This window comes from Poecilia reticulata, chromosome 20 (genome assembly GCF_904066995.2).
Source record: "Poecilia reticulata chromosome 20, P_reticulata-male-v2, whole genome shotgun sequence".
Lineage (NCBI taxonomy): Eukaryota > Metazoa > Chordata > Actinopteri > Cyprinodontiformes > Poeciliidae > Poecilia > Poecilia reticulata.
The window spans coordinates 2,322,798-2,340,015 of record NC_088849.1 but is presented as its reverse complement, the minus strand read 5'-3'; the positions used below and the strand labels follow the sequence as shown (position 1 = coordinate 2,340,015).

Below are 17,218 nucleotides of genomic sequence, written 5' to 3'. Positions count from 1 at the left end.
CATAAACATTTCATATCAGCCAAAATCAAAATCAGCAGGTCAGGCTTTTTAAAGATCGGTAACCAGGGATCGGCCAGAAAACTGCAATCGGTGCAGCCCAGAAATTTATCTTAAGCGTTACTGCAATAGCTAAAAATGTAATTTATATCAGGTGACTCTTTCTCCCCTGAGAATGTGGACCGGTACTGGACTGATTCTGAGCCTTCAAATGATTTTGACAGAAGTTTCACATAACTAAGAAGTTTATGTAAAAATAATGTTTTAGCCACAAAATGATCCAGCTCCACAGCAAACAACAAATCCCCAACTACAGCATATAGTAGTTCATCGATGCAATAGCTATGTAGCCTGACGTAAAAACATTTTGCTAGGCAATGTCAAACATTGAGAAGTTTTAATTATTGTTATCAAACGTTATCAAACACAGCGTTTTGAAGCCAAAAATACCTCAGAAAATACAGAGCCTACCATGAGAATCGAAGTTTAAACTCAGTTTCATACAAACACAAAGACCCCAGAGCATATTTATTTGGCTATTGAACTGGACTGTTCCAGGTCGCCAGCAAGCTAGCAACTTTACAAATCTTTTACGGACGTTACATTACCAAGGCATATTAAAACAAACCTTTATCTTGGCTTTTTTCTATTCTTCCTTTTTCTTTTCTCCCTCCCTGAAGGATAAGTACTTTCATGAGACATTGTTTTGCTAACTTAACTTCTGACCGGAGCTTTGAACATTTGGATGCTTACTACACATTGCACGGCAACTCATGTTACAGGCAAAGCGTGCGATACCTACTGCGGCCACCAGGGGCCCCCAAGAGCAATTTTTTTTCTTTTTATCAATAAAATAATAATGCATACTTTATCAAATATATTTTATTCTAAAAACAAATCACTTCATAATGAAATTGTGTGTTTTTGATATTATAATGACAGAAATTATTACAAAAACAAAAAACAACTAAATCAGCTCCACTGAGGGGGCCCCTTAGTGGCCCTGGTGACTTAAGCGGCTGCTTAGTTTGCTTATGCCTTGGGCTGACCCTGAGAACAAATACAGAGTGACATTCAGCGTCCACCGCTGGGCTCCAATCAGCCCACCTTATGGCGACACGGAGTGAAGATTGTAGCGATTTCTGTTTTTATCTTCTCCTCATTCTGCTCCCTCTCTAAGGAGTGCTGGTCTGCTAAACTAGCTTTTGTTTATGTGTGAATATCGCCAGTCTTACATGTTATGGTTATGTAATTGAGCAGCAGTGTGCATGTAAGCGGATAAAAGAGACAGAGGAAGGACACAGTCATTTATCCACAACAGTCTGAGATGTGCAGATTGCGGAAGTGGTTGGTGTGGAGTGAGGTCATCATCTGCTGGGAGCAGCTAGCATGACATGGCTTCAGCATCTCTGCTCAGCTACACTGTGCTGTGCTTTCAAATAACATTCAAACATCTGCCCATAATCACCAGCAGCCTGGACCAATCATAGAGGCCAGGTGGAGAAGGCTGTCCACCTTCTCCACCTGGAAGAAGGTGAATGTCTACTAGACATTCTGTGGAGTACAGTTTTCCTGAGTCTGTTATTAGCTTTCTGTTAGCTGACCTGAGTTTAACCTGGTGTGGTCAGCCTCAAGTTTAGTGTGCTTTGTGCCCAGAGATTATGTTCTTAAAATCTTGGTTGTAAGGAGTGAATATTTGAGTTCTTGTTGCCTTTTAATCTTGGCCACATGAACGAAGCTTGAAGTCCACCCAGCTGGTGACAAGACATTCTCTCTAGTAACTCCTGGTTATGTTTCTGCACTGGATCATTTCTGATGGACTCAGACAAACCTTTCTGGTATCAACAGTCACCATGTCACTCTGATGCTTGTTTTGAATAATCTTAATCAGTCACTACAATCCTACATTTCTCACCTGTCAAGCTGTCAAGCTGAGAAATGCGAACACACAAATGATTATAATGAGCCAGTGTTTTCCATTTTGCTGTTTATTTGTTACTTTGGTTTAGAACACAGCTGTGGTTGGAGGCTTTGAAGTTTGTCATATTCGTATTGTAAGGTCAGGTCTGAATGATTGTCATTCAATATCATCAATAACAAACTGCTTATTTTGCTACCATGTTTTGGTGCAACAAATACATCAGTGACCTTTCACTGACCTGTTTTGTTTACCAGAAGCAACAAGCTCCTGTAAATTAAAAAGACTTTTAATAAAAGGTTGATCTGCTCTCCAACAAACAGATCATTTGTTAAAAACCAGCTCGGTAAGCACAGACATCACAACGATCTGTTGAAAACTGGTCCAGCAATCAGACCAGAGCTGGGGATATAAACAGCAGCTGCTTTCTCTGAGTCAGAGTGTGTGTGTGTGTGTGTGTGTGTGTGTGTGTGTGTGTGTGTGTGTGTCAGACTGTCTACTGAGACCATAGTACTACATCCAGGAGCTTCCTCCAGTCCTCATTAACACACTCTCCATCCATCAGCCACGTTAGAGCCAACAGGCATAACAACACCCACACAACGTCTTCACACTTCTACTGCCGGATAACGCAGAGATAGATGAACTGTGGAGCTCTTCTCATCACAGTTACATATTTTCATCCATTAATTGAATATAGCTGTTGGATATAAGGGAACAAAGGAGAGAAATGTAACCACTGACTAAATGACTAAATTCTGTTGCAGTTCAGGATTTAAAATAGTAATGCGTTAGATTACTTGTTACTGAAAAAAAGTGATCCGATTGACATCACTGATCACAACACACTTCAAATGAACACAACAGAAACCTGATAGTCATGTGACAGTTAATCATGGTAGTGTGGTGGTACGAGGCTGTGTTCTAGCAGAAGTCCAGCCCATCACTGATGCTGGTTCTGGTTCTGTTCAGAAAGTAGTAATTCAGACTCAGCCCCCTCCAGCCTACCTCACAGCTCTGCCAGCGGTTGGGAATATTTGGTCGAAGTTTCTGCTCACAGACCACCTTTTTCATTTCCTCCACTGATGGATCTGACTGGACCAGGTCATAGTAGGGCAGCTGGTAGTCCTCGTGAATGCCTGACAGAAAAAGCATGGAGTCAAAATAATTAGTAATATTCATTCCTGTATCCAAATCTTTCTCAAATTTGAGCGTTTGGGTCCGCTGTGACCAGAATTTTTGCTGCAGTCCTCACCTCCCACAGAGCAGCGGCTGGCAATCTCCCAGAACACCAGGCCCATGGCATAGATATCGGCCCGTTTGAACGACTCAAAGTGCTTCATGTTGATGGAGTCATCCAGCACCTCTGGAGCCATGTACCTGACAGTGAGCAACATGGACCGTTACCCAACACATTCTTCAGCAAGGAATCAGGATGCATTTCATACACAAACACCAGACAGTGACTGGTGTCAATACTTCATTCATCCATAACGCTGCAACCCATAAAGCCAAATATCTGACATACTAAATTAGCTAGTAAATATCAGCTGGGGTGTGCCATCTTGTCTCGTTTACAGTGACACCGGTGGATTTTTTTTTACTCTGGTGAAAAAAAAGAATATTGTAATATCAAATGACCTCATTGACCTGTGCAGAATGAGGCGCTATACAGTAACATTTGTCAGTTGATTGACAGCTACCATTAAAACAGAGAAGAAGCTGGTCAGCTGTTCCACAGGTGAACTAAATGATTGCTCTGTGGTCGACACTAATCTTTATAGAGTTAGTAGTCTGGATTTTGTTCTGTCTCCAATCACTTCATGCTCATTTATCAGAAACAGACGTGTCACAAAATATAACGACATCTGTTTCAGCCTGTGTACATTCTGACTGGATAAAGATTCTAGCAGGGAATGTATTTTATCCAGATTGGACTAGAACTGAATAAATGTCATCTCTTGCAGCAGAAACCATGTCCATGAAGCACCTGCTGAAGCTCCTGGGTGCTTTAATATACAGTAACTATTATTTACAAACGCACTCCATACTTGTAGTAAACATCTTTCATTCTCAGCCTAAGAAAGGAAACCATTTCAAGACAACAAATTCCTGCGTTTGGAAAGCATTTGCTGTTGAGTAAATACTCCAGCACAGAGAACACTAGTCATCAGAACTGCTCTAATTCTTACAGAGGCATGTTTGCACATCATCAAGCGAAGCCAGCAAAAAAGAAGCTAGAGAGCGTTCTACAGTTACTAATGTGAAAAAACTGCAACTCTGCAGATAGGAGCTGTAATTCAAGCTCCTTCTGTCATTAAATTGGTAAAACAGTATTAGAGTGCTGCTGTTAACTAACAGCTTCCTCTACGTCTGGCTGGATACACAGCGCTACTGACTCAATACCAGAAACATCAACATGACTGAAACTAGTTCACTATGACAGATGTTTGTTGACTGAAACTAAAGACATTCCCTGGTAAGTCATCAGTCTTTCACCCGGGAGACCCAGGATCGAATCCAGGCTGGGGCAAAAGATACAACAGTGAAATTGAGCTATCCAGTGTCGGTCCTTAACCTCATACCATGAGAGACATTGATAAGCACGACATGCCGGCACAGACGTCGCCCGGTCAAACAAAGTCTGCGTCAGGTGCTGGGGAACCAGAGCACCTTGATGAAAAATGGGCTACTGGAACAAGACGGAAATGGGTGAGAGGTGAAAACATGGATCTGTTGGAATACTACTACTCAGGTAAAGCAAAGAATGTGGAAAGAATGGTTACGTTGACATCCCCAGTCAACACTAACTGCTAAACAACTAGTAGCTCAGTGTTCCAACATCCGCAAACGGCAACTGCAATCACAGCCAGATGCCCATACCTGAAGCACTCGAAACAAAGGCTCCAAGCCTTGGCCAGCCACCTAAAGAGATACACGACATCATAGCGGGTAAATAAGCGGGCACATGGATAAATTCATGAGCACGGCACAGAAGGGCATCTGCATAAATAGCAGAGGAGCCAAACACCAACTCCTTGTAGATCACACAGTCGCCCGAAACTGCAAAACCTGACACACCAACCTGTGCATGGCTTGGATTGATTACAAGAAAGCCTATGATTCAATGCCACACACTTGGATCATTGAATGCTTACAACATCAATAGGACTCTAAGAGCCTTCATGGCAAACTCGATGGGGTTGTGGAAAACCACCCTTGAAGCCAACTGCAAACCACTTGCACAAGTGTCCATGAAATGTGGCATATACCAAGGAGATGCTCTGTCCCCACTGCTGTTCTGCATAGACCTGAACCCCCTCAGCCAAATCATCAACAAGACTGGCTACGGATACCAACTCAAGAATGGGGACACCATCAGTCACCTCCTCTACATGGATGACATCAAGCTGTACGCCAAGAGCGAGCGAGACATCGACTCACTGATCCACACCACCAGGATCTACAGCACTGACATTGGGATGTCATTTGGACTAGAGAAGTGTGGTCGGGTGGTTACAAAGAGAGGGAAGGTCATCCACAAAGAAGGGGTCTCACTTTCAGAAGGAACAATAGCAGACATTGAGGACAGTTACAACTACCTGGGAATACCACAAGCAAATGGCAACCTCAATGAGGTCACAAGGAAAGGAGCCACAGCCAAATACCTCCAACGAATAAGGCAAGACCTGAGAAGCCAGCTCAATGGCAAGAACAAGATCCGTGCAACAGACAGCTATGCCTTATCAGTAATCAGATACCCTGCAGGAATAATTAGCTGGCCAATGAACTAGATAAAGACCACGGATGATAAGACTTGGAAGCTACTAACCATGCATGGAGGGTTCCACCCCAAATCCAGCACCCTGAGACTGTACACGAGCCGTAAGGAAGGAGGCAGAGGACTATCAAATCAATCAATCAAATTTTATTTGTTTAGCACATTTCAGCAGCAAGGCATTTTAAGGTGCTTTACATAATTAATGAAAAAACAAAAACAGCATGTGACATTGAATAAACGGTAAGAAAGAGAAAGAGATTTTGGAAAAAAAAAAAGATTAAAAAAAGATAAAAACATACTTTTGTTACGGAATTTAAGCGCCTGTCGTCGCCGGACTCCGCCGTCCGTCTAACACGGGTATTATCCAGGCGTGAGTGTGGATAGTGAGTGTGAGAGCCACTATCCAGGATGAAACATCCAAGATCCATAAATACATCAAGGACAAAGCCTCAACAGACGATGTGCTCAGCGAATGTCTCAGACAATGGGGAACAGAGGACAAGGTGCTGGAGGTACCATCATGGGAGAACAAGCCCCTACATGGGATGTACCACCGACAAATAACTGAAGTGGCTGATATCAGGAAATCCTACCAATGACTGGAAAAAGCTGGACTCAAAGACAGCACAGAGGCTCTCATCCTGGCTGCACAGGAACAGGCCCTAAACACCAGAGCAATAGAGGCTCAGATCTACCACACCAGACAAGACCCAAGGTGTAGGTTGTGCAAGGAGGCCCCTGAGACAGTCCAGCACATAACAACAGGGTGCAAGATGCTGGCAGGGAAAGCATACATGGAACAATATAACCAAGTGGCGGGCATAGTGTACAGAAACATCTGTGCAGAATATGGACTGGAAGCCCCGAGATCAAAGTGGCTAACACCCCCAAAGGTAGCGGAGAATGACCGAGCTAAGATCCTGTGGGACTTCCAGATCCAGACAGACAAAATGGTAATGGCAAACCAACCAGACATTGTGGTGGTGGATAAACAACAGAGGAAAGCCGTTGTGGTGGATGTAGCAATACCAAGTGACTACAACATCAGGAAAAAGGAGCACGAGAAACTGGAGAAATACCAGGGCCTCAGGGAGGAACTGGAAAAGACCTGGAAGGTGAAGACCACAGTGGTGCCTGTGGTCATCGGGGCCCTCGGGGCAGTCACCCCCAAACTAGAGCAGTGGCTAAAACAGATCCCCGGAACAACATCAGACATCTCAGTCCAGAAATGTGCAGTTCTAGGCACAGCCAAGATACTGCGCAGAACCCTCAAGCTTTCAGGCCTCTGGTAGAGGACCTGAGTTCAGAGGATGACAGAGACCACCCGCGGAGGGTGAGAAGGGAATTTATATATAGCCTATCACACACACGCGCGCGCGCACACGCACACACACTTTTAATTTTTGTGTGGTTTCTCCCTTTGAGGAGATATTTCATAAAACAGACAATGACTGTCCAAATTTAGAACCAGCACTATGGTTTTGGGAGAAGAGGTTATCAGGCCAGAGTTAACTAGTCGTGGACTGGCCCTTTTCTATTATTTTTAATCATTCTTTTGAAAAAAAAATCATCAAACCCAGAGACAGTGGTGGTGCTTTTTAATGTCTTCTCAGTATAATCAGACAAACTTTATCAGATAAGAAATTTTGTCCTTTTATTCCATTCCAATTTATTACAGTTGCTGATGTGTAACTGCAGCACAGTTTTTCCTGTCAGTCTGAGCCAAATTAAGGAGGGAAGTAAATAATCAAGTAAACTTGATTTATATAGCACCTTTCCCAGTCAAAGTGTTGGTCAGTAAGAAATGGTAAAGAAAACAGCAAAAGTGTTTAGCTTCGATTAAGACACTCATTCGCTGTAGAAATGGTTCAATAAACTTCTGCAAAGTCACAAGATTTATTTCCATCTAGTGCTGCAGTCATTTTTCAGAGGGTGGGAGCCTGAGAACGGCCCAGCATGAAAAGATGAATGTCCTGTTGGGAGGTGAAAACAGGAAGACCCTCGTCTGCTCTGCTATCAAGTATGAATTAGAATGTTAGCTAACTTCATCTGAGAGCAGCACACCCTGCTGTGCAGCAACACTTTAGAGACAGATATGTTAACCAAGTGTAACATACATCATTTTGTTGTTGCAATTAAAGCTGACAGATTATGAGAAATTAGATAACTCTATGTCATATTTTTTCTCCATTGTAGATTAGATGAATGTGATCTAGACAGGCAGCACCTTTGAGAACAGGAAGCTGAAACTGAGAGGAAGTCCCTCAGAGCAAAAATAGTTTCCTCTGCATCATGTCAGAGGAAACTGACATGATGAGTCTAAGAGGTTGATGTTGGAATACTGACAGTGGACATCACCAATGCTTATGGCATCAGTGATGTCCACAGACAAGATATCACCAATCTTCTCCACAGACCAGAGTCTGCAAGTGGGTCCGTGTGCTGCTGAAGGAGCATCAGTGTTGAGGTGTGGTCAGCAGGAAGTCGTGTGCCTGGAGCTGGATTAAGCATGCCAATAGAACAAACCCGAGGCACAGTTTGCTGTTTTCATGTGGGTTACAGCTCACAGACCCATCACTAGGTGGAGCAGTAATGGCCATCAGGGTACGACTCAGAACCTACAACTAGGAGAAGTCAACTAAAATACAGTGGGTGTTTGAAAATAATATTGACGTTAGTTTAGTTTTAAAATAATTTATATTATGTATAAAATTAACCTATCAGTGTTTTAAATAAAGGTTGCACAGCAAGGCAGTCTGGAATATGATTTAGAACCATATGAAACGTTTGAAGATTGTCGACTGAAAGAGACAACATGAAAGCTCACTTTTCACAAAGACTTGTTTTAATAAATATACCCTGCAGTTTTGTAAGTTCCCCTACTTAGAAATCATGGAGGGGTCAGAAATTTTCATCCTAGGTGCAAGTCCACTGTAAGAGACATAATCTTAAAAAAAAACAATCCGGAGATGACAATGTATGATTTTTTTAATTAGAAAGGGTGAGCTGCTGGACAGAATTTAGGTTAGAAACAACTACAAACACCAACTGTAGTTATATGTTACTGGGTTCTAACCAGGGGTGAAAGTAAGGGGGTACGGCAGGGCACTGCGTACCCCTAAAAGATTTAGCAGGGGTACGCAGTACCTGCAAGAGAGGGGAGCGGCTGTCTACTGTAAAACATCAGTGGGTTCACTGTGCAGCCGCGACTGCGCCCACTAATTAGCCGTGACTGATAAGTTTTTCAAGAACAATCTAAAACAGACTTAATCAGTTAATGAATACATTTTTTTCCCATTTCATATTGTTTCTGAACTGTTCGTGCTATAGAGCAGCGGTGCAACACGACGATCGCGGAAGGTTTTGAGTCTCAGCATTAGGTGACAAACTGTACGCCACCAGGACGCAGAGACCAGCACATCCTCCTCTGGCTCCTTATCAAAATGTTCGTAACTTTATTAAAGAACAAGAAAAAAATATCCACAAAACGTGTTCAAATTAATGACCCAACAACAATAATAATCTCAGTGATTATTGTTTCAACAAGGTGTTGTGCAATTCTGTGCGTTTCGGTTCCATTACCAAAATAACTAGCAGAGCAGGAATTTAAAATGAACTAATCAACCACAGCTGTGTTCAGGGAGCGCTTATCAATAATCGCAAAATAAATATCAAGCCTGAAAACCTAATATCGTAACGGACTGAATGTTTTAAACATAATCTCTAGTCGGCTTGTGGAGCGCAGGAGGTTGCCATGGCAACGGGTGTGCTTAAATGACAAAGAGACAGAGAGTAAAAAGGTGTGAGTGGTTTAGAGTTAATCACCTGTTCGGGTTGTTTTACCTTTGTCTTGGTGCATCACAGCCGCTGTAGTTTCTTAACTTTCAATAAACGACAAACTTGGACTAATTACCTCGTTAGTCTGTTAGTATAGCTACATCATTCACAACAAACATCAAACACAGTAAATAAGTTTCATTAAGTATTTAACAAACAAATGGCTTCTACCGCAATAATTATGTGAAATAGTTTGGTGCTGTCGGGCTTTTCTTTTATCAAACTTTTATCAAACTTTTTTTTTTGCCTCTTATTTAGTGGAAATATTGATGTTGATTAGATTTTCTCCAAAGTGATAACCTTTTTCAACCTTTATAGCTCCACTGTTGAAAATGAGGCTCTAACATTCACAAATGACAGTGATAAGTGACTGATTTACAATGATATGTTAAGCATAATTTACATAATGATTATTATTAATTGAATTGAACATGATAGTATATAATTACAAACAGGGGCGAATCTAGCGGGGTGGCAGGGGTGGCAGTTGCCACCCCAAACGAGAACCTCGCCACCCCTGTTGCCACCACAGCTAGCGACAATAAATTCAATTATGGCAAATCGGACAATAAGCGTATGAAACTCTTTTTTCCCCGACAACATTGAATTCAACACAATGTAACCTGACACCTACTGCTAAGTAGCGGGAAGTGGCAGAGAAGGACAGAGCGCGAGGCAGGAGCATTGATAGATGTATATGTTACTGCACTGGACATTATGTGATTTATCGTAAGTCACACATGCTCCATTGCTGTCCATTGAGTCAGGAATATTGGTGGTCAGGAAAATACTACAATCACGCAAAGAATCAGAACAACGGACTCAATGTTTAATAGTTAATTCAACCATAGATAATGGTAATAAGGGCTTCAGATTTCACAGGTGAGGAAAACGTTTTAATTTAAAGAAAAGATTGAACAAGTGAGCAGTGGGTCAGTTATACTAGCCTCACTGTTAACCTGCTACTGACTTTGATAACCTTAACATGTGCTGCGCAGTTCGGTGTGTTTTGGTTCCGTTAGAACTAAAACCGGTCAGCCCGCCCACTAAGTCATCAGCAGAGCAGCTGTTTATTAAATCAGCTAATCAACCGCCGCTGTGCTCAGGCGAAAACTTATTAATAATCCAAATATAGACATCAAGCCTGACAGCATAATGTAACAGACTGGATGTTCTGTTTTAGTGTTTTTGCTACTTTTTTGTGTGGGAAATGTTTGTTTTTTGGTGTCGATTCCCCTGATCGGTAATCTCTGCTCTATGTGCTCGTTGAGCTGTTGTCTGTCGGTTGCCATGGCAACGGGTCCGCGTAAAGCCGACACACAGAGTGAGAAAAGGCAGAATAAAAGTTGTTGGAGCTATTTTTTCTTTATTTTATTAGGCATTTGGGTTTGGGGCCGATGGTTTTTAAGAGTGGTAGCGTGAGAACAAATGAAAGTTTGATGTCTGTAATTGTTTGGTGAAAGAGGAAAATAAATCACCAAGAACAATCAATAAGTTTGGACATTGAATCTCGTTTTGCCTGTGTCTAGAATCATGACCCCAGTGCCTTATTGCTAGGTTACGAACAGCTGTTTCCGTGATCAGCTTAATAAATAAAACTGAAAGGTTCAGTAAAAGACATACAAGCCTCCGTCTTGTTTGAAGAAACCTTCACTCCTTAACAGAGGTGATTCCTCTGGAACCTGTTGGGAGGAAAAATATCCCAACTTCAGAAGATGAGCTTTAACCTAACAGAGCTCTGTGGTTCCTCCTATCAGTATGAGAGTCAGAGTGAGGAGGCGCCATGTTAGGAAGAGAAGTGGAAGCTGCAGGATCTTCAGAACAAACAGGTCATGGTGGTAGGCTACTGATTATCCCTCTGTCTGGACACAAGATCTGTAGAACCAGTTTATAAGCTAAAATGAATGGTTATATGCCAGTCATGGAAAACTGGGATGACTCCATGCCATGATGTTCAGAGTTTAGGTCTCATGGCATCTCAAGGTGTCAACATTGCAGCCATTGCAGCCACTCTCCATTAACCTGATAAACTGCAGACTAACGGGGCCTGTACAGAGTAACAGGAGATCCAGATGATGACCAAGGGTAGTATGTAGAGCAGGGGTCACCAACCTTTTTGAGACTGGGAGCTACTTCACGGGTACAGAGTAACACAAGGGGCTACTTGGTTGATAAAGACAAATTTTCCTGGCTCAGTCTTTATAGCAATAATAAATATATGTATATATGATTACATGCGGTCTAATCATGTTAATGGGAGTACTCACAATAGTTATCAGTAATGATTTACCATGGCACATATGGTTAATTACTATTATGTAATCAGAAGTTCTTAGTTCAGAGTTTTAAGTTTGATTCCCTTTTGGAGCTTTTCTGTGTGATTCTAAATTGCCTACAAGTGACTGACAGTATGGATTATTGCAGCAGCACCTGCAGCTGTACGGCTGAGTACCTTGAGATTTTCCTTTAAATTAGCAGTTCTCAACGTGGGCGGTACCGCCCCCAGGGGGCGTTCAGAGGACAGCAGGGGGCGCTGGCGGACATTTTTACAAAAGGGGGGCGCTGGGATGCCTTTGGGGGGCGTTTGGTCGAAGGTAAACTTTACACCTAAAATGCACAATACCAGTTTAGACTTTGAGCAACTTGGTAAAACTGTATTGTGTAACATTAAATCATGCTTGGCTGCAACTGTATCGATTGCAGCTCTTCTTCTATTCAGTGTTTGTTAGCTTCTGTTAGCTTCTTGGCGCAGCTCCGTTTTCTTGCTACAGGTAGCTAAAATCACGATACCCTCACTGTGTATCCCTCTGAAAAATGAACCCATTTAAATAAAGAAATCAAGAAATCCCTCCATGGGTGATACCACGATAGAGAGCGTTCATTTTATAGCGTTAACACGGTGCTGTAAGTGGTCTGGTATGAAACGGGGGTGATAGAACAACACAGTACTTTTAAATTTCAATAATCAGAATGCAGAAATTGTTTCCGTTGTTTTAAAAGGTTTATGTCAGTCTGCCTTTTCCCCATCGATACTCTTACCGACCTCAATGCACCTTAGGGGCTTAAGAAAAACAAACGACGCGCACATTGCGTAAAAACTCTGAAACAGGGGAAGCGGGACATAAAATGGAGAGACGAACTAGATGTGAATTGTGGCATAAAAACAGAGAATCCGACGCTGAACAGTGAAAAAATTAACACATGATGTGAGGCACATCATGTGTTGATTAGGCGGCGCAGCAGGTGATGAGATTACTGATGTCAATAAACGATAAAATAAATCAACAGGAAAGAAACTAAAGTGGACATAGCAATAAACCAAGAGAGGATAATACTAATCGAATGAAACTAAATAGAAATGAATGAAGAACAAAATGCAAGAATAAACTAAGAAACTAAAGTAAATACAGAGGAATAAACTGGTATGGCACTATTTCCAGATAAGAGGTAAAATAATATTGTTGAAGTGCCATGGGTTTGTTCAGACCACATCTAATACTGAGAATAAATATATCTTACAGACCATAACAGTAAATAACTTATCATTTATTTATGTTTTTAATTAGATTTGATATATTTATTTCTTCAATATTATTTTTCATGTCAGTGTTAATGTCATGAGGCTGATGACTCCATGACACTTTCAATTTGACTCATTAGGATTTGATTAAGAACCAGATTTGTTCTTTGTAATTTCTGTCCAGTAAAACTATTAATCTATAAATCAATAGACAGGTCTATATAAAGATATAATCCATGTTTCTGTCTCATATTTGTATGGCATTAAAAGGATCTGGAACTTTTATTTTTCCGCTGAAAGCTCTGGTTTGCACAATAAATGCCATGTGGGTGAAGTTTTATGGATGATACTCTGATGTCCCATTCTCCTGAAGGCAGCACAGAGCTCCACCACAGAAACACTGAAGAGAAGAAGAGCTATGATTAATGTAGTTACAGTTCTATCCATGTTTTAATGTTGCAGAGCTCAGTCGTTTTGCAAATAGTTCAAAGTTTAAACTGGCATGTTGTACATCTTATATCTGGCCATTTTGTGGAATATTTAACAACTAGAAAATGCCACAAAATAAGAATATTGTTTCCATTCTGATTGGCTGATGTTAGGCCTACCAATTTTAACTTGAATGTTCATTGCATTTTTTGTAGACGCCTGTATTATTTTGATGATAAATACAGAAACAAGCATAAAAATCAAAACATCTACAATAGTGATAGTTGATAAATGATAAAATAATGGTCAGTGCAAAGTAGCCTACAAATTCTTTGGTGGGGGGCGGTGAGGGACCTGGATAAAGGCTAGGGGGGCGCTGGCCCAAAAAAGGTTGAGAAACACTGCTTTAAATAAAAAAAGAAAATGGTTATTGTATGTTTTATTATCTAACCCTCTTTACTATTCACAAAATTGTAGAGACAAAAAATTTTTTTTGTGTCAAAACATCTTGTACATCAGTGTGAGTTTGTGGGGGCGGGCAGGCAAAATACTAAATCTTATTGGTCAGTTTACTTTTGTTAATTTGGCGGCTTGGCGCTTTTTCTGTGAGCTAAAAATTTATGAGCTCTTCCTGTTGTTCCAATATTCCACCTACCGTGTGCGGTTCTGACATGGTCGCCGGTTTTTTATTACCCTTTTTGTGGTTTCGCGAACTGAAAAGCTGACGGGGGACCCATCGAAAAAAAAAGTTAGATCGGAGAGTAGCACAAAACTATCACTGCACCTGACCTGCAAGAGCACAACCACTTTTCCAACGCAAAACCAGCACAAACCGAAACCACAAAAGCAGCAGACTTTTTTTTCTTTTTTTCTTATTTTTACTAACGATGCTAAATAATAAAGACATGACAGCAAAGGCTACCTGTGTGATCCACGGACAGAGGGAGATGTTGATTCCCAGGTCCAGCTGGTATCAGACGTCCAGAGGAGGAGAAGGTGATGCAAGATTGTTTGCTTAATTTCTACTCTTTTGGGGAACATTTTGACTAGATTAAATTGTTTAACCGACAGTCTGAGACGCTCAGTAGGAGCGGCAGATGTCTGTCATTCGGTGACCCACCAGAACCGCGCACACGGTAAAAAGCTCAGCTGGGATCCAAACGACCGAGCGACTACGAGTGGGATCAAACTCTACTCATTCATTTTTAGCTTACAAAAAAGCACCAAGCCACCAAATAAACAAAAGTAAACTAACCAGTAACATTTAGGCTTTGACATGCTGTGGGTACAGCCGTACAGCTGCAGGCGCTGCTGCCCTCTGATAGCATCCTGCAGTCGTCTGCACATAATTCTGAACTTTAACCCCAGAAAAGAGTTGTATACATAGAGCAAATTATTTAAAATATTTTTATAATTCACTTTAAAAAAATTCTAAAACTAAACAAATATTATTTCAAGGTAAAAACATTTAAATGACTAATATTTTTGGCAACTTGCTCCGCAGGCGACTGACGAGGACCCCTCGGAATTGCAATGGGGATGTACTGCCGATCTGACATTTGTGCTTTTATGTTTTTTTGTTGTTTTTATGTACTTATTCATGGTTACTGTCCTCTGATGGGATTTTATTGTATTGCAGTTTTGCCCCCGTGTCCAAGATAAAGTCTATCTATCCATCTATACATCTATCCATCTATCTAGTCAGCCCCCGTTCTGTCTATTATTTCTTTCCGATCAACATCCAGCCTCCAACACAGACTGGAGGCAGACATGGCCGCCGAGCATCAGGACCCTGACAGGATGACGTCCGCTAGCTTAGGAAGGGAAATGTGGGAGCTTAGGGAGGAAACCATAACGTTTTTATCTGAGAAGAAATGCAACAAAGCTGACACATTTCTGTCTCAACTGCTGTATACATTACTACATTGTTTAATACATATTTCATCGTTGGAAACTCAGAGATCGGTTGACCAGCTCCATAATTTGTAGATTTGGAGAATGTGCAAAGAAAGGCTCCAAAAATATAGAAAAAGAGAAAAAGATAGGACAAAAACAGAGCAAGCAGGGCAGGCATGGGCAGGGAGGGAGCAGAGGAAAAAAGCGGCCGCCTTCATGGAGAGGAAGAGAGAAGTTTTGTGGTGAAGATATATTATGTTTGTTTCATTTAACAAACTAAATTAAAGTCAAACATTAAAAAAACCTGAACGATCAGAAAGCTGAAGCCAACAGCCATGATACTAAACCTTCTTTTAATAACATAAAAGTATAGTTGAGAGCAAAGCACCAGACCGTAGACTTTTATCATCCAATTTTTGGTAGAAAAGAAAGAAAAGAAGAAAATGAAAAATCATGCAAATGGAAATTATTGAGTTTGTTTTCATTTATCATGCAATAAATTGATTTATTGCGACAGGCCTACACGTTCAACAAAACATTCCTAAGAAAAAACAAAATTTGAAAAAAAAAATAAATTATTCTTTATTATTTTACTCATCTTGTAGGTGTCAGATGGTGTGCAGTGTTGACTGGACCGAAATGTAGCATGGGACTCACTATGGTAATGGAATGAATATTTAATCAAGAAACGTCTAGAGGACACAAGGAAGGCATAGGAAAATTAACGGAGGAAACAGTGAGGAATACTGCAATCTGAAGAAACCACAAGAGCTAATCACAGGTGAGTAGATACAGCTGGGGGAGGGAGGTAGAGGCAGGGGTGAAAGTAGTTTTAAATTCTTGGGGGTACTATGACCAAAAAATAATAATATATACAGTACAGACCAAAAGTTTGGACACACCTTTTTATTCAAAGAGTTATCTTTATTTTCATGACTATGAAAATTGTAGATTCACACTGAAGGCATCAAAACTATGAATTAACACATGTGGAATTATATACTTAACAAAAATGTGTGAAACAACTGAAAATATGTCTTATATTCTAGGTTCTTCAAAGTAGCCACCTTTTGCTTGGATTACTGCTTCGCACACTCTTGGCATTCTCTTGATGAGCTTCAAGAGGTCGTCACCTGAAATGGTCTTCCAACAGTCTTAAAGGAGTTCCCAGAGATGCTTAGCACTTCACTCCTTTGCCTTCACTCTGTGGTCCAGCTCACCCCAAACCATCTCGATTGGATTCAGGTCCGGTGACTGTGGAGGCCAGGTCATCTGGCGCAGCACCCGATCACTCTCCTTCTTGGTCAAATAGCCCTTACAAAGCCTGGAGGTGTGTTTGGGGTCATTGTCCTGTTGAAAAATAAATGATGGTCCAACTAAACGCCAACCGGATGGAATAGCATGCCGCTGCAAGATGCTGTGGTAGCCATGCTGGTTCACTATGCCTTCAATTTTGAATAAATCACCAGCAAAGCACCCCACACCATCACACCTGCTTCTCCATGCTTCACGGTGGGAACCAGGCATGTAGAGTCCATCCGTTCACCTTTTCTGCGTCGCACAAAGACACGGTGGTTGGAACCAAAGATCACAAATTTGGACTCAGACCAAAGCACAGATTTCCACTGGTCTAATGTCCATTCCTTTTGTTCTTTAACCCAAACAAGTCTCTTCTGCTTGTTGCCTGTTCTTAGCAGTGGGGTTCTTTGTAGCACTTGATGATTTTTGCGACTGCACTTGGGGACACTTTCAAAGTTTTCCCAATTTTTCGGACTGACTGACCTTCATTTCTTAAAGTAATGATTGCCACTCGTTTTTCTTTCCTTAGCTGCTTTTGTCT

The 17,218-nt window shown here is 41.3% G+C and overlaps 1 protein-coding gene across 1 annotated transcript in view; it reads right to left on the bottom strand.

The window, feature by feature from the left end:
• Positions 1-17,218, bottom strand: part of tgfbr1b (transforming growth factor, beta receptor 1 b) — a 63,647-nt gene that overhangs the window by 7,527 nt on the left and 38,902 nt on the right. The window contains exons 7-8 of the mRNA XM_008438547.3: positions 3,171-3,295; positions 2,924-3,054 (exon numbers count right to left, since the gene is read on the bottom strand). Coding sequence (XP_008436769.1) covers positions 2,924-3,054; positions 3,171-3,295 — 256 coding nt within the window. The remainder of the gene's footprint in view (positions 1-2,923; positions 3,055-3,170; positions 3,296-17,218) is intronic.